Raw genomic sequence first — 21,747 nt, 5'->3', positions numbered from 1 at the left:
CCCCCACAGGCCACGCCCACCCAGCTACCGAAATAGCTCACCAGGCCGCGCCCCATGGCACCACGCCCCCTGCCGTCTGCGCAGGCGCAGTTCAGTAAACCCCTCCGCCCAGCCCCGCCCCTCCGCACTCCCCGCTCGTTCCGCCGCCCGCGCGCCGGGACTGCAGTTCCCGGCATGCCGCGCGCGCGGAAGGGGCGTGGCCGCGGCGCCGCTTCCGTGCTGGCGGCGAGGCGGAGGAGCGGCAAGATGGCGGCGGCGGCGGTGCTGGAGCTGCAGCGCGCGCAGTCCCTGCTCTCCACCGACCGCGAGGCCTCCATCGGCATCCTGCACTCCATCGGTGAGCGCCGGCCCGCCGCCCGCGCCGCCCGCGCCCCGCCGCCGCCCGCGCCGCTCCGAGCCCCGCGCCGCCGCCGCTGCTGACTCACCGTGCGCGCCGGCCGGGAGCGCGGCCTGGGCCCGGCCCCGCGGCGCTGCCCCGCGCCGGGACGGCTCCGGCGGCGGCCCCCACGCGTGGGGGCACGGGCGGCAGCGGCTGTCGGTGCGGCGGCGGGGCCGGTGCCCGCTGCGTGCCCGCGGAGCCGCTCGGAGCAGCCCCGGAGCCGGGCCGGCCGCTCCTCCCCGTCCCGCTGGAATGAACGCGGCGGCCCGGGAGCCCCGATCGGACCGTGGCGGTGCCGGTAGCGCGGGGTGTCGGGGCGGTTCGGGGCGCGGTGTCACGGCCCGGTCCCGCCGTGCCCTCGGCCGGGAGCCTCCGATGTTTCCGCCGGTGCCGCGGCCGGAGCGGCTCCCTCGGGGTTCGCTTCTCCCAGCCCGGGGAGCGCTCGGTGCTTTGGGGGTGCGGGCACCGCGCGGGGCCGGGGGTGCTCGGTGGGCTTGGTCCCGGTGACCTCTGCGGGGATGTCACCCCCGTTGTCCCCTCTCTGCGTCGGGAGAAGTTTCCGAGTTTCCCGGTGCTGCCCGGCTCTCAGAGCTCTTGTCTCTTTGTTTGTCCCGCCGTGTTTTGCTCGTCTCGGGGTCGGACTCAGCCCCTGGTGTGGGTGGCAGCGTCAGGAGTGGCCCTGGCAGTGTCGCTGTGATGTTTTACTCCTTCAGAGCGAGGTTCTTTCACTTTTGATAGGGAATTAGAGCGGTGAGAGCCGCAGCTGCAGTTCCCAGAGCCGGGTTTGGTTTTGTTTGTGTGGAGTTGGAGCAGCTCCCTGTGCTGGGGCTGGTGGCAGGGAGGGATGGATAACTCACATGGAGCTGGGGCTGTGCTGCTGCCTGTCACTTGTCCCTTTATCTGCCTCGGAGCAGAGGGTGGTGGCACTGCCAGGACACCAGGGTGGGGAGGGCTGTACCCACCTCACTGTGCTTGTCCGTGGGATCTCAGTTTAATACACAAAGCAGCAACAGCAGCAATCCCAGAGTGGAGTGTCCAACCCCAGCAATGCCATTAAATGTCTCTTGTGCTCTGGTGTGTGGTGCTGGCTCTGAGTGACACAAGCTGAGATTGTTGAAACCTGGAGCTGGAGTGATCAGGGCTGGTAAATCATCTGTGTAGCACTGACAGAGCTTTGCAAACTTCCCTGTTCTGGATTTAAACTTCCCAGAGCTCTTGGGCCAGACTGAGCTCCCTGTTGGAGCAGGCTCTGCTCAGGGCACACACCCAGGAGCTGAGCAGCAGGGATGGTTTCCACCTCAAGCACCACTCAAGGCAACTCTCCTGCTCTTTCTCTCCCCAGTGAAACGTGATGTCCAGGAAAACGATGAAGAAGCAGTGCAAGTCAAAGAGCAGAGCATCCTGGAGCTGGGGTCACTGCTGGCCAAGACTGGGCAGGCAGAAGGTGAGCCTGAAATCAGGAGTTGGGGTAACAGCCAGGAGATCCTGCCTAAGTAAGGATTTATCTCCTTGCTTAGTGGGATAGCTGGAAAAACAGCTTTTGGCAGGAAATGTTCTCTCAGAGACAGGACAGAAACTAAAAACCAAATAAAGAACATCAATATTAATCTGCTGTTGCTTGCCCAGTGTTCCAAACAATGCACAGTTCAGTCTGTGGCCTTTGGTGTAGGGCTGTTTCAGTGTGGGTGACTGAAGTTTTGCTGAGTTCTGTTTGAGATGAGAGGTGTCTCCTGCTTGGTTTCAAATGGCAAAGTTTGTCCCATGGAATATTTTCTCACCAACATCTCTCACAATCCATTGATTTATCTGCTGGCCATTACATCAGCAGCCCTGTCCAGCTCTGCAGGGGACAGTCCCTCTATTGTGAGTGTGAGGGGACAGGGATGGAGTTGAGTTCTGTGTTCAGTGATGATTTGGAGTCTGTTGCTGTCTCCTCAAGGCAGCCCTTGGTTGTTTTGCACTCAGCAGTTTGGGGCTGTGCCTTTTTCCTAAAATGCTCCTTTTTTGGAGCATTTTAGGACACTCTGTGTCTGTGCCCAGAGTTTTCTGTGGAAATGTTTCCTGTGGGGTGGGGAAAGCACCCAGCAGCAGGTTCAGTCCCACTGCAAGGGACACCAGAGCAGCTCATGGAAAGTTCCTGAGGGCTCAGCCACAGCTCCAGGTCACAGTTTGTGTCTATTGTGCAATGTCCCTTGGTGTCCCACTGGGAAATTCCTGTTGGGCTGGGCATTCCAGCCCTGTCCCACTGTGGGTGACTGGTCCTTGTCACCTCACTCAGGTGATTCCTCTGATTCCTGCTGCTTTTAGGGTGTCTGGGGACAAACAAACCCCTCAGATCAGCACAGGGTTTTCCTGAGGAAGCTGCTGTGCCAGTGCCCTTCCTGGCTGAGGGCAGGAGCTCTGTGGTGTCTGTGCTGTGCCAGTGCCCTTTGCACCCTGCTCTTTGCTCAGCAGAGAGCACCAAACGTGGCTGCAGCAGGGCAGATGTGTGTGTTTGGGTAAAAAAGGGGAAATCAGAGTTTCTCCAGGTCAGTGTGGATGTGCTGCTGCTGAGGGCAGAGTTCTTGTGGCCTCCTCAGCTCTGCAGGGTTGAGTTTGAGCTGAAGTTTGGCACAAGGATAAAGAGCTCCAGGGTTTCCCCAGAGGGTGGTGATTGATGGATTTATTTTCTTTCAAGGGGAAGGCTGAGGAATTAAAAGTAACACTGTTAACTCATCAAACTCAGGGCTGTGAGAGGCAAACATGGGATGTATTTGTGGTCTGTTAAAGGCACCAATAGCTGCAGAGTGAGTTCTGGAGGGGGGGAAATGGACCTAGAGCCATTCAGAAGCCACTTGTGTGTGTGCAGCTCAGAGGGAGACCAGCAGGACCTGGAGGTGTTTTTGGAGTTGTGGGAATGAAGGACAGGGTACCCTGGCTTAGGGTGCTGCTGGAGCTGTGGGCAGGGCTCTGGCCCTTCCCCTCCTGTCACCTGTCTGGGTAGGAGTGACAGGTCAAGGGCAGCAGCACCATCACAGGCACAGCTGCCCCCAGAGCCCCCAGGGCTGGGATTTCATCCTGTGCCTTTCACCAGGTACAGCTGCCCCCAGTGCTGGGCTCACACTGGGATTTCATCCTGGGGCTTTCACTGCACAGGGTTTGGTTTTAGCCAGGAATTTCTGGGACAGGTTTGAGGGGTTCCAGTGCCCTAAGGGGTGGTGGCTGCACTGTCTATTAAGTTCTGTTTGTGCTAAATCTGCATTTTGGGATGTTTAGAAACCTTCCAGTGCCTTAACAGGCTCCAGGAGCTGGAGAGGGACTTGGGCAGGACCCAGGGAATGGTTCCCAGTACCAGAGGGCAGGGATGGATGGGATATTGGGAATGAGGAATTGTTCCCTGTGAGGGTGGGCCGGCCCTGGATCCCTGGCAGTGCCCAAGGCCGGGCTGGAGCAGCCTGGGACAGTGGGAGGTGTCCCTGCCATGGCAGGGGTGGCACTGGATGAGCTTTAAGATCCCTTCCAACCTAAACGATTCTGTGATTCTGTGACTCTACTGAGCTGCAGCCTTTGTTTACAAAAATAGAAATAATAAAAGTGACCCCCTTCAATCCTTAATCTTTATCAAGCAACTAAAATTGTAGATTGATTACCAAACTTGTAGATTGCTTACTTTTCTTTGTGGCAGTTCCAGATTTTTATAGCATTTCACAGAGCTGTAGGGTTGGAATATCTGGATTGGGGATTTGGATGTGTGCAGTGTTAGCTGGTGGTTACTTTTCTGTGTGACAGTTCCAGATTTTTATAGCATTTCACAGAGCTGTAGGGTTGGAATATCTGGATTGGGGATTTGGATGTGTGCGGTGTTAGCTGGTGGAAGCACTTCCCTGAGGATGAGCTGCAGGCTTCATTTTCCAGAGCTGCTGCTGCTCATCACTCCTGCAGAGCTGTCAATCCCACCCCTTTACCAGGCATTGCATTTTCTTTAGAAAAATCAAACCCTAAAAATAGTTGATGGTTACGTTGGTAGGAGAGAGAAATTTCTGTGGGAACTTTGAGGCTGCCTGGCTGAGTGTGGAGTTTGCAGAATGCACAGCTGCATTCCAGCTGTTGGCTTGGGCTCTGCTTTTGGAGGAGCTCTGGGGCACATCATGGGATGCTAAACAGTGCAGTGTGTTCCACTGGAGTTTTCCTTCTTTGTTCTGCAGTTCCTGTGGGAAAGAGTGAGTTGGGCACTGATCCCACTGGTCCTGAGGAGCTGGGGGAGGCAGGGATGCACAGGAGGAGGCTTCCTGGTGCTGCTTGGGAGCTGCTGGATCTTGGAGAGCCTCAATTAAATCCAGAGCCCACCTTTCCCAGCTCCCAGCAGATGCTGGAGAGGAGCTCTGTGCACAGCTGATGTGTTTCTTTGTGTTTGTTTGCTGTGTGTGAGACCAAAGCATTTGCCTTGCATTACAATAATTGGGATTTGCATCCACGACTTGTACTGGAGGTTAAATAAACCCCAGAACTGGGTGGTGTGGGGAAAGCCATGGAGCAGCAGGTTCCTTGTGAGTGCAGACTGCCTGCAGCTTGCAGTCTGAGGTGTGGAAGCAGCCCTACCTTGAGTGTAGAAAAAGCTGCTTGTTTATGCTGTGGCAGAGAGAAAATGAAACTTTTCTGGGAACAGCTGTGGCACAGAGCACCCTGTGGTGTTCTTGTAGTGAATCTGGGGGCTTTGCTGGGCTCAGGTTTGGGTGCTTTGCTGGGCTCAGGGTTTGTGCTTTGCTGGGCTCAGGTTTGGGTGCTTTGCTGGGCTCAGGTTTGGGTGCTTTGCTGGGCTCAGGTTTGGGTGCTTTGCAGGGCTCAGGGTTTGTGCTTTGCTGGGCTCTGGGTTTGTGCTTTGCTGGGCTCAGGTTTGGGTGCTTTGCAGGGCTCAGGGTTTGTGCTTTGCTGGGCTCTGGGTTTGTGCTTTGCAGGGCTCTGGGTTTGTGCTTTGCTGGGCTCTGGGTTTGTGCTTTGCTGGGCTCTGGGTTTGTGCTTTGCTGGGCTCAGGTTTGTGCTTTGCTGGGCTCTGGGTGCTTTGCAGGGCTCAGGTTTGGGTGCTTTGCAGGGCTCTGGGTTTGTGCTTTGCTGGGTCTGGGTTTGTGCTTTGCTGGGCTCAGGTTTGGGTGCTTTGCTGGGCTCAGGGTTTGTGCTTTGCTGGGCTCAGGGTTTGTGCTTTGCTGGGCTCTGGGTGCTTTGCTGCCTCTGGGTTTGTGCTTTGCTGGGCTCTGGGTGCTTTGCTGCCTCTGGGTTTGTGCTTTGCTGGGCTCTGGGTGCTTTGCTGGGCTCAGGATCTCCTGCTTTTCATTTTGAGAAGTAAAGCTGAGGATCACACTTAAGTTCTGTTTGTTCTAAATCTGTTCTAAATTGGATGTTTAGAAATCTTCCAGTGCCTTAACAGGTTCCTGGAGCTGGAGAGGGACTTGGACAGGACCCAGGGAATGGCTCCCAGTGCCAGAGGGCAGGGCTGGATGGGATATTGGGAATGAGGAATTGTTCCCTGGGAGGGTGGGCAGGCCCTGGAATAGAATTCCCAGAGCAGCTGTGGCTGCCCCTGGATCCCTGGCAGTGCCCAAGGCCAGGTTGGACAGGGTTTGGAGCCCCCTGGGGCAGTGGAAGGTGTCCCTGCCATGGCAGGGGTGGCACTGGGTGGGCTTTGAGGTCTCTCCCAACCCAACCTTTTTGGGATTCTGTGATCACTGTGAGTGATTGGAAGAAGTGAGTTTTTCATGTTAAGGGTGTGATAAATGAGGTGTATCAGGCTTGATTAAACTTCAAGTAAATAGGTTAAAAAAATCAAAAATATGAAGAATAATGTGTAGATATTAATAAGATGTTGTTATAACAATTAGCATTAGCATTCTTTTGCATTACTGCTAAATGAAATACTGAGGAACCCTTGTTTACATTTGTTTTTGTTGGAATCCTTCCAACCTGAAATCCTCCTGAAATTCCTCCATATACTAATTGAAATAAAATTAGACTGATCTCTTATTTTAGTTTTGATTCAGTACCAGTTTGGTGTAGAAGATTTCTGAATTAGTCATTGCCAGCTTTGTTTTGATTTTGCTTTTCTGTGCAACCTTGTAAACACGGTAGTGTGAGATCCACCTGATATTTGGGTGAGAGTGGGGAATCTGGGGCAGAGAGAGCTGTGGTTTCAGTGTGCAGCCCTGGTGCTGATGAGTCATCACTGAACCCTGCCCCTGCAGGATCATCTTCCCAAACTGGGAGCAGGACCTCCCCAAAAGCACGTGGTGTTTGTTGTAGGAGACTTTTCACTTGAGCTCTGCACTTCCAACATTCCCTGGTGCCTCTGGGTGCTGGAGCTGCCACATTCCTCTGCTCCCTGGCTGTCACAACTTCAGTGTTTCTCCATTAAATAAAAGACATTTCCTTTTTCCACCTCTTATAAATGTGAATTCATGAGGAGACTTAGAAAAGAAATGTAGTTAAGTGAGATCAGAGCTGATCAGATAAAGGTGGAGTTGGAGTGTTAAGGAATGTGATTTTCCAGTGGTGGAGCACCAGGTGGATCCGGTCACAGACATCTTTTATGAAAAATCTTTTCTTTAGGATTTTTCCTCCTGAGAAGCTGAGAGGCCTCAGGAACAAGATGTAATCAATGGTTATTGTTTACATTTAACAATAAATGCTGTGGAATGCTCTGATGGATCTGTGATTGGCCTGTGTTGGTTGTTTCTAATTAATGGCCAATCAAAGTGAGCTGGCTCAGTCAGAGAGTCCGAGCCACAAGCCTTTGTTATCATCCCTTATTTTTCTATTCTTAGCCAGCCTTCTGATGAAATCCTTTCTTCTATTCTTTTAGTATAGTTTTAATGTAATATAGATCATAAAATAATAAATCAGCCTTCTGAAACATGGAGTCAGATCCTCATCTCTTCCCTCATCCTCAGACCCCTGTGAACACCATCACAGGATCCAACATCCTGGGCCTGGCTAGGTGGGGCAGATTAAAGCATGAAACTGTGAGTTAATAAAAACACACCTAAATTATAAACTCCTTCCCTGATTTTATAGAAAAATCTCAGAACATTTAACAAATCTTTACATTTTAAAGGTGAGGCAGTTACAGCTGGGGGAGCTGCAGTGGCAGGCAGTGCTGGGGTGAGGCTGAGCCCCCAATCCCTGTGCAGTCCTTGTTTGCTCCAGGGCTCCCTGCAGGTGACATTTGTCACTCTGTCCTGTTTGTGATGCTGAAAAACCACCTGGGAAAGGTTTGCTGTGACAAATCTCCACCTGGGAAAGGTTTGCTGTGACAAATCCCCACCTGGGGAACATTTACTGTGACAAATCCTGGTCCATGCCATGTGTGGCTGCTCCACTGGGCTCAGCTCTTGGCTGGGGGGGTGAATCTGATGTTTTGGTGTTTTTACAGAGCTGGGAGGACTCCTGAAGTACGTGAGGCCCTTCCTGAACTCCATCAGCAAGGCCAAGGCTGCTCGCCTGGTGCGCTCCCTGCTCGACCTCTTCCTGGACATGGAGGCAGCCACAGGACAGGAGGTGAGGCTGCAGCACCAGGCTGTTCCTCAAAAGCCTGCAACACCATGATCTGACCTAGTTTGCTTCTCACTGAAGAATTATTCATGGCAGGAAAAGCAGGGTTTTAATGCATTTGGATGTGTTTTATAAATAAAACATCAGATAATTGAATTTATAACCATGTTTTTTCCTGCAGATCTCTCCCTGCTGCAGTTTGGGAGTGATTCCCACCATGGGCATTTGTCTTAGATTCTTGTTGCTTCCTCAAGTTGAGGTTTAGATTTGATATTAGGGAAAATTCCTTTACTTGAATGGGTTGTTCAGCCCTGGTCCCTAGAAGGATTTCAAAGCCCTGTGGAGGTGGCACTTGGGGACATGGGTCAGTGGTAGCCTTGGCAGTGCTGGGGGAGTAGTTGGACCCTGATCTTCTCATCAGCTCCATAGGATACAGTTGTCTTAGTTTTTCCTTTTTTTCCCCCAATTGTTGGTTTTTTGGGAGCAGGATAAGGACAGCAGCACCTTGGGAGGTGGCACAGGAGGGGTCTGAGCAGCAGGTTAGGGACAAAACCCACCTGAAATCTCACTCTGGGACTGGCAGATTGCAGGCTGGAGAGGTTCTGCCATGCTGAGGGGCAGGTGACATTCTCATTAACCAAATTAGCCAAAATTAGCCAAATTGTAACTGTCAAGTAACCCAGACAATGTCCCTTGTTTGCTGCTCAGTCCTTGTGGGTGACAGGAATGGTGACAGAATATTTCCCCCTTTTTCTTTAACAGATGAGCTCAGAGGAAATGGGGTGGGATGTTCAGGTGAGAAGGGAGAACTCCCAAAAGTGTCAGGAGAAAATGAGCAGCTGCAGGCTTCTCTGCAGGGTAATTTGGTGTGAAGGACAACATTGAAATGCAGTTGCAGAGGAACAGGTTGCAGTAATGGTGATGGAAATAATAAAAATTCAGTAAAAATTGTAATTTTAGAGAATATTCTGAAGCCAAACGCGAAACCTGAAGGAAAGATGACATCAACCTGGGTCAGGTGACATTTTCATTAGCCAAATTAGCACAAAATTAGCCAAAATTAGCCAAATTGGAACTGTCATCCTCTAGTGCAGTTTACCCAGGCAATGTCCCTTGTTTGCTGCTCACTCCTTGTGGCTTGTGGGTAAGAAATGATGGCAGAATATTTTCCCCCTCTTTCTTTAACAGATGAACTCAGGGGAAATGGGGTGGGATGTTCAGGTGAGAAGGGAGAGCTCCCCAAAGTGTCAGGAGAAAGTGAGCAGCTGCAGGCTTCTCTCAGGGTAATTTGGTGTGAAGGACAACGTTCAAATGCAGTTGCAGAGGAGGAACAGGTTGGAGTAAGGGTGATGGGAATAATAAAAAGTCAGAAAAATTGTAATTTTAGAGTATATTCTGAAGCCAAACCCAAAACCTTAAGGAAAGATGGCATCAACCTGTGAGATCCTTGATGCAGCAATCTCAAATCCTTTCAGAATGTTCTCCTTCCTCAGGGTAGCTCACATCCAGAGTGCTCCCAGGAGCCCAGTAAAGCAGTGAAATCGGAGATTTCTCCAGCTCCTAATGCTCCTGCTATCACCCTGTAATAAATTGAGACTTCATAATGGCTTTTCATAAAATGTTCATGTTTAATAAGCAGTGAGGAGGAGCTGACAAGGCCTGCAGGGCTGAGCTGCAATCCAGAGGTTTTGGGAAGAGCAGTTCCTGAGCCTGGCACCACAGGATGACTTGCTGTGTGTTATGGGCCAGATAAAATAAAATAATATCTGAGATGGAGCAGTTCTGCTTTATCCACCAAGGGACTCTCAGCCTGAAAAACATGGGAAAATTCTGAGTTTCTTTGCTGTGCTTTCTAATGATGGTTGAGGCCCCCAAAGCAGAGCCCAGCACCTCTGCTGCTTTATAACCATTACTTGATCTATCTAGATCCTAAAGCACATGAAATTTATTTTTCTTTATTGGAAATACACCATGACTGTGGGTTTAAACTGGGAGAGCATTGCTGCCTACCCCAAATGCTTCCATTTGACACTTCTGGGGTTGTTGGGACCCGTTTGAAGTGGGCACTGACAAAGCAAATGTCCAGAATTGATTTATTTCTTTCTGCTCCCTTCAAGGTTGACCTGTGTTTAGAGTGTATTGAATGGGCCAAATCAGAGAAAAGGACTTTCCTACGCCAGGCTCTGGAGGTAGGTGCCACATCCCAAACATGGGGAGCAGCATCATCCCCTTGGCACATTGAATACCTGGAAAAGCAGAGCACTTGTGTGCAGTTAATGTCAGGGGAGGGCAGTAATTACACTGAAATTCTCTTTAAAAATGCAAAGTTTTACTCCTTGTGCAGGAGGCCTTGCATGATTGGACCACACAATGTGACAAATACACATTAATGTAGTGAAATTTGTGCAGAGAAGAATACAAAAGTTCATTTTCCAAAACAAATGTGTTCTGGTTTCCTTTTCTGTTCTCCAGGCCAGGCTGGTCTCTCTCTACTTTGACACCAAGAGGTACCAAGAAGCTCTGCAGCTAGGTGAGGCTCCCACTAGGTGGTGATAAATCTTTGCTTTTCATTCACTGCTGCCAAGGAAAGCCAGCACCTGTCTCACATTCCTTGAGAGGTTTTGCAGGATTTGGGTGTTAATTCCTCAGTGCTGGTGCAGTTCTGGCTGTAGCTGGGTGATGACAGCTCTTAGAGGTGTCTTTGTTCTCTGTTTCACCATCCTCACCCATCTCACCTGGGCCTCAGACCAGTTTGGGAGGATTTGGAGCAGCCTGGGAGGTGTCCCTGCCCATTTGAGAGTGGAATGAGAGGAGCTTTGAAGCCCCTTCCAGCCCAACCCCTCTGGCATTCTGTGATTTGTTCATTGCAGATAATTTTGGGAGCTGTATCCAGCTGAAGGCTACAGGTTTAGCTCCTACTGGAATATTCTGCTGTGGCCACAGAGGCTGAAGGCAGAAAAGAACTTTTTTTCCAATTTGCTCAGGAAATGGCAAAACCTCTCTGGGTGTCATTAGGGAGGCTTTAAGAATTTGCCCCTGCACCACCCAAGGGATGGAAATGAACCAGTGAACTCCTGCTCTGCCCCAAAGCTGAGTAAAGCAGGGTGTCCTACAGCTCCCCTGGTGCTTTTAAAATGCTCATTTTGCAAATGCCTGCAGTGCTGTAAGTGAGGCTTAAGCTGTAATTGAGATTTAAGGTTCAAGTGAGGTTTAAGCTGTCAGTGAGGTTTAAGCTGTGAGGTTTAAGCTGTCTGAGGGGTGTTGGCACAGCCTGAACTGCTCACCTGGGACCCAAAACTTCTTAACCTGTGTGGTGGCACGAGCCTGTGTCACATCCAGAATCCCCTGGTGACATGTATCTCATCAGAATATTGAGTTCATGGAATTCAGGATGGAATTAGAACTCATTTGCAAAGGGACAGGTAATGAACTCAGGTTTAAACTGACTCCAAAGCTGTGCTTAATTAATTTAATCCCTTAGCTGGTGGTGGGACAGCCTGGGAAGTTGGGAAGGTGTGTGCCTCTAGGGCAGGCTCTGGTGCCCTGTCAGGATGTCAGTGTTGTGCACAGCATTCCTGGGTGCTGAGGAGGTGGCCATGGGGAGTAGGTGCAGGCAGGGTCTCTCAGGGATGTTTCCAGGGAAAATCCATTTGTTTCTGGCCATTTCTCCAGTTTCAGCTCTGGTTATCAGCTCCTGAGCACAGCAAGGGAGGAGGAGGATTTTAGGAGACAAGTTCCCTCTAGGATTGCTCATTCATCACAAAGCTGTGATGTGGCAGCTTGTCCTGACATTTCTTAGGCTAAATCTGACCTGCAGATGTCCTGAGAAGAATCATTCCTTCCTCATCCCACATCCTCACGAGTTTCTTGAGGGTGCTCCACGCTGCCAAGGGGGCACTTGTGCAGCAGAGGGAAATCACCTGGCCATGGTGCCAGGGTGCCCATCCCAGCTGCCCATCCCCTCCAGGGCACTGTGCTGCCCACACCCCACCTCTGCCACAAAACTGCTTCATCCTCCTGCTGTGCACTGCCACTGTGCCCCCATTATTCCCTCTCCCTTGCTTTTCCTTGGAAGGACAGGTTGTGTGAGCCTCAGGTCCCTCCCTGAAAGCCCTGGCTGCAGGGGGAGGGTGGGTGGCTCTAGCCATGATATTTTATGAAAAATCCTTTCCTGAGGATATTTTTTTCTCCTGAGAAGCTGAGAGGCCTCAGGAACAAAATGTAAACAATGATTATCTGCTGCTGTGGGATGCAACAGGTGCATCTGGGATTGGTCTCATGTGGTTGTTTCTAATTAATGGCCAATCACAGTCACCTGGCTCAGACTCTCTGTCTGAGACAGAAGCTTTTGTTATCATTCCTTCTTTTTCTATTCTTAGCTAGCCTTCTGATGAAATCCTTTCTTCTATTCTTTTAGTATAGTTTTAATAGAATATATATCATAAAATAATAAATCAAGCCTTTTGAAACATGGAGTCAGATCCTCATCTCTTCCCTCATCCTCAGACCCCTGTGAACACCATCACAGATGGCCCCTGGAGAGGCTTTGGGTGGATGTTTTGTGGATGCTGATGATACAGAGCAGCTCACAGTGCTGTCCCTCCCTGACAGCCCTGGCTGCTGGGGAGGGTGGGTGCCCCTGGAGAGGCTTTGGGTGGATGTTTTGTGGATGTTTTGTGGGTGCTGATGATGCAGAGCAGCTCACAGTGCTGTCCTTGCCCTCTGCCAGGCTCCCAGCTGCTCAGGGAGTTGAAGAAGATGGATGACAAGGCACTGCTGGTGGAGGTGCAGCTCCTAGAGAGCAAGACTTACCATGCCCTGAGCAATCTGCCAAAAGCAAGAGCAGCCTTAACCTCGGCCAGGACTACAGCCAATGCCATCTACTGTCCCCCCAAGCTGCAGGCAGCACTGGACATGCAGTCAGGTGAGGCCTCCAGGACCAGGACAGCACCCAGCACTGTCCTGACACATCATATATCTGATACTTGTGTTTTCTGAGAGAATCATGGGAAGTGGTGCTTGCTGGGGCTGTCACATTCACATTTTCTGAAAAAAAATCCCTTCACCCAGGATTTTTCTCCTGGGAAGCTGAGAAGTCTCAGAAAAAAAAAATTAAAACAATAATAATTTCATTTGCTTCTCCTCTGTTTTGCTCATGTGGGATGTGTTTGGAGATTGTTCCATTGGTTTCTGGTGTGAGTTGTTTTCACTCTTTGGCCAATCAGGGCCAAGCTGTGTGAGGACTCTGGAGAGAGTCACGAGTTTTCATTATCTTATATAACATTAATATGATATGATATAATATAGCATTAATATAATATAGCATTAATATCGTATTATTATATTAATATGTTAATGTAATATTATTATATTAATGCTATCTTTTCTAGCATTCTGTAAGCATCCTTTCTGTATTCTTTAGCATAGTATAGTTTAGTATTCTTTAATATAATATAGTATAATAAAATAATAAATTAGCCCTCTGAGAACATGGAGTCAGGTGCATCCTTCCTTCCTGCCATGGAGGACCCTGCAAATACAACAGTGGGGCCTCAGGATATCACTAGTTCTGCCTCGGTGGCATCAGCTTTGTTCCTGACATTTTCCAGGCCAGTTTTGGAAGCTGCCAGTGATGGAGGGTCCATGAGCTCCCCAGGCACTGCAGTTCCAGCCTCACTCTGTGCTCCTGGCCCATTACACATTGTTCCTGTCCCAGTTTGCAGGCACTCACCTGAAGTGCCCCAAGCTTGTCTGGCTAAAAATGTCCTTGTGAGAGGGGCTGTGGATTTTCTTCTCATAGACATGAGGGGCACAGGAGGAAAGGTTTCTCTTCACTGAAATCAGAGATAAAACAAAACCAACCAAATTATTCTGTCCTCTCCCAGCCCTGCTTAGAATTAACCTGTTTGTGCCTTTCCCAGGTATTATCCATGCAGCAGAAGAGAAGGACTGGAAAACAGCCTATTCATATTTTTATGAGGCATTTGAGGGCAATGATTCAATTGACAACCCCAAAGCCATCACTGCTCTGAAATACATGCTGCTGTGCAAAATCATGCTCAACAGGTAGGTGCCAGATGGTTCTGGGAAGAATTCTGCCTGCATTTCCATGGGAAAGGCTTTTTGTTGAACTAATGGGCTCAATCAGTGTCTTTGTCACCTGATCAGCGCTCCTGGATTTGGGTTGTAGTTCTTTGCTGTCATTTGGGATTTTTGGGGTGCTCTGGGGTTTAAGCTGACCATGTTCCTGTATAATTCCTCTGCTCCCTCCCCTCTGTCTGCAGCCCAGAAGATGTGCAAGCATTGGTGAGTGGGAAGCTTGCTCTGCGGTATGCAGGAAGACAGGTACAGAAATTTAACCCTTTCTTATCTTCCTCTTACCTCAATGCTGCCTCAATCTTCCTGTCAAACACTTTGCTCTTGTCATACCAAAGTCCCCATCACTCCTGAGTGTCCTGAATGAGATCCAGAACTGATTAAATTACCAGAAGTCAGTTGCCTTCAAAGGGTCTTACAGTGATTTTCACAATCAGAGAATTTGGGCTGCTCTCTTCATTTTCCCTGTTTTTCTCCTTCCTTCATGAGCTACAAACTGCCTGATGCCACCAGCTCCTTGTCTCCCTGCTCTCAGTGTTTAAATCTGAGTTGCTGCTTTTATTTCATTGTAGCCAGTGCTGAGAATCCATTCCTGGCAGTGCAGCTCAGGCAGCCACGGAGGTGTGAAACCCCCTGCTTGTTCTGCCAGGCTGGGAAAACCACCCTCAAATTCAGCTCAGGGGTGCTTTTAGGGGGTGCCAGGAGCTGTGCCAGGCTGGGATCCTGCTGCCCTCAGGGGCTGAGCTCAGCCTGGGCTTTGCTGTGACGCAGGAGCTGCTGCTCCCCTCCCACAGGGGATTGGGAATTAGCAGAGCTCAAAGGTCTCACTTGAGGATATCCCTGGTGGATCAGGAGGGGCAGCCCCAATCCTGCCTCATCCCTCTGCCCTGAGTGGCAGCTGAGGCTCCTCCCCAGAGCAGGAGATCCTGGCTGTGCTTTGAGCCAGCCCTGAGCAGCAATTCCTGCTGGGGGAGCAGGGAGAGAGCAGCCCTGGGGACAATCTTGGAATATCCCCAGGGGGAAAGGACCACAAGGATCCAATCCAGCTCCTGGCTCTGCATGGGGCAGGCCCAAAGGAGGGGGCAGCAGAAGCCTGGGGTGCACCAGAGGCACCAGGCTGTCCTTGTCCTGTCCTCCCCACTCCTTGGGCTCTGCTGTTCCCTGCTGGGATTACCTGTGTGGGATGTAAATGGGCTTGTTTGGGGATGAGATTTTGCTTAATTTCAGCAGTTATGGGGTGTAGAGAAGACTCATCCCTGATGCTGTCCATAGGAGCTGCTGCCCTGCCCCTGTCACTCAGCTGGGCTGGAGGGCCCAAAATGGCCACATTCATTAAGCAAGTGCCAAAATGCCTTAAAAACAGCATCAAACTCACTCCCAACCTGCAGCTGGTGCTGTCAGGGTGCTTTGTCCCTCTGGAGATGTTTCAGGTCCTGTCCTGCAGCTGCCTGGCTTCTCCTCCCCTCAGCAGCTGCTCTCCCTGTGCCTGTGGCACTGACAAGGAACATTCCTGCTTTGTTGTTTGGGCACATTCCCAGGGTGCTGCACACTTGGCATGCTCACCCAGAGAGGAGAATCCAGAAGGAAATAAATAACCTGCTCTGCTTCTCTTTCCCCACAGACAGAAGCACTAAAATGTGTGGCACAGGCCAGCAAGAACCGGTCGCTGGCAGATTTTGAAAAGGTGAGTCAGGGACACAGAGGATGGGCAGAAATGCCAGGTTTGGAATGTTGGAGAAGCTGTTACATCCCACAGCAGGAAACCATGGAAACATTGATGGAAATGCATCAAGAAATACCCCCCAACAATCAACTAGTTGCGTTTTCAGTGCGTGGGGAGTAAACTTGGTTGAACCCAGTTTTTTCCTTTTTTTCTTGTTTTTTTTTCTTGTTTTTTTTTTTCTTCTTTTTTCTTCTTTTTTTTTTCTTCTTTTTTCTTCTTTTTTTTCCCTCTTTTTTCCCCTCTTTTTTTTCTCCTTTTTTTCTCCTTTTTTTCTCCTTTTTTTCTCCTTTTTTCCTCCTTTTGTTCTCCCCTTTTTTCTCCTTTTTTTCCTCCTTTTTTCCTTCTTTTTTCCTTCTTTTTCCCTTCTTTTTTGTCCTTTCTTTTTTTCTCCCATTTTTTTCTCCCATTTTTTTCTCCCATTTTTTTTCCTCCCATTTTTTTTTCTCCCATTTTTTTTCTCCCATTTTTTTTCTCCCATTTTTTTTCTCCCATTTTTTTTCTCCCATTTTTTTTCTCCCATTTTTTTTCTCCCATTTTTTTCTCCCATTTTTTTTCTCCCCCATTTTTTTTCTCCCATTTTTTTCTCCCTTTTTTTCCTCCCATTTTTTCTCCCATTTTTTTCTCCTTTTTCCCTTCCTTTTCCCTTTTTCTTTTTTCCCTTTTTCCTTTTTTTCTTTTTTTTCCCCTTTTTTTCTCTTTTTTTTTCCTCTTTTTTTTTCCTCTTTTTTTTTCTCTTTTTTCCCTTTCTTTTTTCCCTTTCTTTTTTCCCTTTCTTTTTTCCCTTTCTTTTTTCCCTTTCTTTTTTCCCTTTCTTTTTTCCCTTTCTTTTTTCCCTTTCTTTTTTCCCTTTCTTTTTTCCCTTTCTTTCTTTTTTTTTTCCCTCTTTTTTTTCTTTGTTTTTTTTTTTTCTTTGTTTTTTTTTCCTTTTTTCTTTTTCTTTTTGGGGATCCAAATCAGAAGCAGTTTTTCTTTAGGTGCTGTCACTGTGATGTGTATCTCCCTAAAAATTTTTCCTGGTTTCACAGGAATGCTGCAGAGCTCAGGCAGAGGATTCCCACATCAGGGTCCTGTCCTGCTCTGGGCCTCTCTGAGCTCCCTCAGGGGGGAGATAAAGCAGAGGCTGCTGTGACCTGCTGGTTTTTATCTAAGTTAGGGGTTGGATCAGCCATGGGGCTGGGCTGGGAGGGGATCTCATCCTCAGAGGACCTGGAGGAGCTGTTGCTGTGCAATGATTTCCTCCTGCCCTGTCCCCACAGGCTCTGACAGACTACAAGGTGGAGCTCAGGGACGATCCCATCATAAACACTCACCTGGCCAAGCTCTATGATAATTTATTGGAACAGAACCTGATCAGAGTCATTGAACCCTTCTCCAGAGTACAGGTAAATGTTTCCAGCAGCACCTGGAGGGCTGGACCCTCTGTTCCCATATGAACACTCCTTACTCTGAGCTGCTCAGCACTTTCAGAGTTCAGGGTTATAATGTTAAAATTATAAAGAGGAGGCTAAGGGGACTTTTGGAGAGCCACATTCCAGAGTCATTGCCTTTCCAGCTGTTTCTCTCATGCTCTCTAACTGGCTTTTAACCCTGAAGGTGGCAGCATTTGGCTTTGAAGGCCTCTGTGCCATAGTCTTGGAGAAGAGATGGCACCTTTCAGAGAGAAATGGCTTTAGGGTCCAGTCCATCTTAGTTAAAAGATGTGAAACCTGAAGGACCTGAAGCTGCAGAGTGGAGAAAATCACTGGGGATATTTAGGCCAGAGCATTTCCAGGCCCTTGAGCAGGTCCATGGAAGACCCCCAAATCTCTGTTGTGTCCAAATTGCAGCTGAAGATTAACTGAATGTTGGTCTTTCTTATAGATTGAACACATATCCAGCCTCATCAAGCTCTCAAAGGTAAGAACCTCACCAGAAATCAGTGTTCAGAGGAGTTGGGCTTAAATGGCATTTGTCATGAACATGAAGGGTCACAGATGAGATCCACAGCATCTCCAGGCAAATCTCACCCTTGGGAACTAAACTCTGACCCAGGCAGATCCTGGGAGGCATTGAGGTTTCCTGTGCTCCAGACTTTGCTGGGCTGTTCCCTTCCCCCAATGGGTTTTACTCTTGCTCTTTATTGGAGACAGATTTTCCTCTGCTCTGTCGTGACCAGCCCAGTGTTCCCCCATGCCCTGTGTTTAATCTCCTGAGTGCCCCCAGGGGAACCTTCCTGAGACCCTTAAAGATGCAGGATCCAGCTAATCAGCCTGCAGTGGCATTAGGGATGTGTCTGTCACACTGGCTGTGCAGTCAGTGCTTTACACATAATCCCAGACAGATTCAGTTTTAGGAGAATCCACTGTAATCCCAGCCAGTTGCACCCCAGTGCTGTTGTCTTGTGCTGGCATTAAGGGCAGAGCTTGGGAAGTGAGCTGAGCCTTTGTGCTCACAGAATCACTGAATCATTCAGGTTGGAGAAGAGAGATCATTGAGTTCATTGAGATATTCCCCCAGCACTGCCAAAGCCACCCGTGTCCCCAAGTGCCACATCCACAAATGTGTTAAATGTGGTGATTTCACCTCTGCCCTGGGCTGAACAATGCTTTCCATGAAGAAATTTTCCCTAATATCCAACCTAGACCTCCCCTGGCACAGCCTGCACCCAGCTGGTGGTGTTTAACACATCCTTAATTTAGGATATTCAGGATATAAAAATACTCAGACTAAAGCTGCTCTGTGCCCAGAGAGGAGCTGCCTCCTGAGGCCCTGCCTGCTGCTGGCCAGGAGCTCTGCTGGGTGGATTAAATAAAGCTTGGCCAAACTCTTGTCTAAGTCCTTGCTGAACTGAGTTAGAAAGTTCCAGAACCCCCACAGGTGTGCAGTGACAGATACAGTGTCACCTGTGGGCCAGGGGACACCCTGCTGCTCCCTCATTAACAGCTGCTCTCTAATTTTCTGAGGCATCTGCAGCAGGTGGAGATGTCCAAGCCAGGCTCAGGGAGGAGCAGCTGCTCCTGTCCCACCAGGGCTATCAAGTGTGCAGCAGCAAAATCCATGTTGTTTTATGTGTTCTGGGAGACTTTTTAATATTTCTGCTTCACTTTCAGGCTGAGGTAGAAAGGAAACTGTCACAGATGATCTTGGACAAGAAGTTTCATGGTGAGTGCATCCCTCAGCTCTGACTGCCCTGTGTTTGTACAAGCTGTGGCTGGCTGTTTGTGTCCAGAACATTCTGTGGGGTGCTGTGGCTTGGCTGCTGCCCCAATAACCCCTCAGATAACCAGCTGTCCCCTCGGTCCTGTTGTCCCCTTGGTTCTGTGGTCCCTGGATGTGGCTGAGCCAGGGCAATGCCAGGGAGCAGCACAGGGCACTGTGAGGGGACAGAGCCCACCTGGCACCTGGGCACAGCTGCAGGATAAACCAGCTGTGCTGAGCCTTCCTGCTGGGCACAGGGAAGGCAGGGAGGTGGTGGGGGATGGCAGCAATGCTCATCTCCTGGATGGCTCCTCTGGGATGTGGCTTTTTCTGGGAATGCTGAAGCAGTCCTGCCCAAAATCAGCCAGCCCAGCCCAACACCTGAGCCCTTCCCAAACCCTGCACAGCCCCTGCAGATCTTCCTGGGGTAGATCTCATATTCCTGCTGTCTGGAAGCTGTGACCCATCGAGCATCCCAGAGCTCAGAGCTGCTTGTGCCCACAGGAATCCTTGACCAGGGCGAGGGCGTCCTGATCATCTTTGACGAACCCCCCGTAGACAAAACTTACGAGGCCGCCCTCGAGACCATTCAGAACATGAGCAAAGTAGTGGATTCGCTCTACAACAAAGCCAAGAAGTTGACATAGGTGAGTGGGGGCTCCCTGGGGGCTGCAGAGCTCTGGGGTCACTGCTGAGCCCTGCCATGTCCCCGAGCCTCGTCCCCTCTCCTGTCGAGTGACGTGGCTCTGTTTTCTCTTTGCAGAGTTGAATTTGCTAGCTGTCATTTGGAGAGTGTGTGTGACAGGAGAGTGAAACCTTTGGGAAAATGTTAGGAGACTTTTTTTTTTTTTTTTTCTTCTTTGTTCTACTTTTCGCTCGGAAAGTTTTTAAACTTCCTCATCCGGTGCATCTTGTATTCCAGACGATGCGTGTTCCAGTTTCCATGTAATCTTTACTGGCCGAACTTTGTATCTGGGGGGGGAATATTGTTTAAACAAAGAGGGTATTCTAAATAAAAGGAAAAAGGCTTACACTACCTAAACATGTGCTTTCCACTTCCTGAGGGACGGCAGAGTTCAGCAGGGACAGCGTTTTGTTACCAGTAGGTGCCCAAATCCACTTGGTCTCATCTCCTCCGGCCCGAAATCGGAGACGTGCTGGCGGTGTGCGAGCAGCCAACTCGATTCCATTTGTACTGAACCAAACAACCCCAAAATGTACAGACAGACTGCTGGTTTCTTTTCCATCCTCAAGGCCTGCGACCCCCTGGAAGCAGCAGCAGCAGCTCCGCGATGATTTTGCTGCGGGCTGGAGGGGACGGCGCAGCTCTCCCTGGAGCCTGACTTTGCATGCTCTTGTTTAAGATAGATTTCAGTGTTCCCTCCCTCCCCACCTGCGCTGTAGGAGGAGCAGGTGGCCATGGGTGGGCTCTGGCCGTGCCTGTGAGCTCTGGGTCCCCACTGAGGTGGGACAGCCCATTGGGAGCTCCCTCCTCGGTCCCAAAGCCCTGGGGTGGATGGAGCGTGGTGTGTTCCAGCATGTTCCATTTTCTGGTGAGGTTTCCAGTAAGTTTTGATGCCATTTGGGCAGTGTAAGCTTCTGCATCTCTGTCCTGCTCATCTTTATTTTTTTCTTTCCCCTCTGTCTCTATTTCCCTCTCCACCTTTTTCTTACAAAATTTATATTTTGTAAAAGGATTCTGTTTTATCAGGAAATATTTTGCCTTCATGCTGACTCTTAGACTGGCTGATTTTTTCCCCTTTTCTGTTCACATTTTGACCTCTCCAACCTTCTACTTTATTTTATTTTATTATTCTTAATTTCCATCTCCTCCAGTCAGTCGCTGTTTGGGTTTTTGGCACCATCAATATCAAATGTACAAACGGTTCTTGCTAACCAACACCAGGTATATCTGATGTTCAGATGAGTTCCAATAAAGAATTTTTTTTTCAAAATCCTCTGTCTCCTGTCTTCAGCCACCAGGGCTGATCCTTTACTTAGGAAGGGTGGGCTCATCCCTCACGAGAGCATCCTTGGGGACCATGTTTTGGAAACACCAGATGGGAATGTTGGAGTTGGCATCACAAAAGATTTATGGATTGTGACATGACACTGGCACAATAAGTTCTAGTGCACTGAATGTATAATAATAATAATTATTATGTTGAAAAATTGATTAAATGTCCTCTCAGCCCTCCAGCCTTTCCTGATCATGCCCTTTTGCTGTGTTGGAGTCTCACACTGCACCAGGCCAGGCCCAGATTCCTCAAAAGGCTGGGGAGGGGGTTTAGGCTGTCTTTGATACAACATCTTGAATTTTTACAGCTGAAACTCCGGGGACACCAGGTGGTGCAGGAAAGAAACCAGAAAATGTGGTGGGTTTCACTCTGCTCTTATATCTCAGGCAGCAGAGAGATGCATTTCTAGTTCCTAAAAAAAGGAAAATAATTCATTTTTAAAACTTTGATTAGTGAGATTCTTCCCCAAACATCTCTGTCCAGTTCACTGTGATGCCCCTGAAGTGGCATTTTCCCCAGGGTTGTGTCACTTGGATGGGATTTGCTGAATTAGGTGCAGATTGTGGGTGAATGAAAGGAAATCCATTCATGGGATGGGCAGAGGCTGGGGTGGAGATGGATGGGCAGTCACAAAATCCGGGAGAGCTTGGGTTGGATGTCACCCAAACCAGCACCCAGTGCCACCCCTGCTGTGGCAGGGACACCTCCCACTGTCCCAGGGGGCTCCAGCCTGGCCTTGGGCACTGCCAGGGGTGGAGCATCCATGGAATAACCTGTGCCAGGGCCTGCCCACCCTCACAGGGAACAATTCCCAATTCCCAATATCCCCTAACCCT

At 49.6% G+C, this 21,747-nt stretch overlaps 1 protein-coding gene across 1 annotated transcript; it reads left to right on the top strand.

Annotated features, from left to right (window-relative positions):
* Positions 1 to 205: 205 nt before the first annotated feature.
* PSMD11 (proteasome 26S subunit, non-ATPase 11) lies at positions 206 to 20,848 on the top strand. The gene is made up of 14 exons (XM_059489420.1): positions 206 to 337; positions 1,722 to 1,823; positions 7,779 to 7,903; positions 10,015 to 10,086; positions 10,370 to 10,427; positions 12,627 to 12,821; positions 13,819 to 13,963; positions 14,182 to 14,242; positions 15,615 to 15,677; positions 16,973 to 17,098; positions 17,577 to 17,612; positions 18,806 to 18,857; positions 19,398 to 19,540; positions 19,657 to 20,848. Exons 1-13 carry the CDS (start codon positions 247 to 249, stop codon positions 19,538 to 19,540), a joined length of 1,269 nt encoding a protein of 422 aa, XP_059345403.1. The 5' UTR covers positions 206 to 246; the 3' UTR covers positions 19,657 to 20,848.
* The last annotated feature ends 899 nt before the right edge of the window (positions 20,849 to 21,747 follow it).

Source organism: Ammospiza nelsoni, chromosome 26 (assembly GCF_027579445.1).
Source record: "Ammospiza nelsoni isolate bAmmNel1 chromosome 26, bAmmNel1.pri, whole genome shotgun sequence".
Taxonomy (NCBI): domain Eukaryota; kingdom Metazoa; phylum Chordata; class Aves; order Passeriformes; family Passerellidae; genus Ammospiza; species Ammospiza nelsoni.
This window is presented reverse-complemented; position numbering and strand designations above follow the sequence as displayed.

What these genes read in the sequence shown, in the direction of transcription:
- PSMD11 (XM_059489420.1), top strand. Translation starts at nt 247, where the DNA reads ATGGCGGCGGCGGCGGTGCTGGAGCTGCAGCGCGCGCAGTCCCTGCTC. An exon ending in CGGCATCCTGCACTCCATCG is followed by an intron (nt 338 to 1,721) that starts GTGAGCGCCGGC and finishes TTCTCTCCCCAG; the next exon opens with TGAAACGTGATGTCCAGGAA. An exon ending in AACCCTTCTCCAGAGTACAG is followed by an intron (nt 17,099 to 17,576) that starts GTAAATGTTTCC and finishes TCTTTCTTATAG; the next exon opens with ATTGAACACATATCCAGCCT.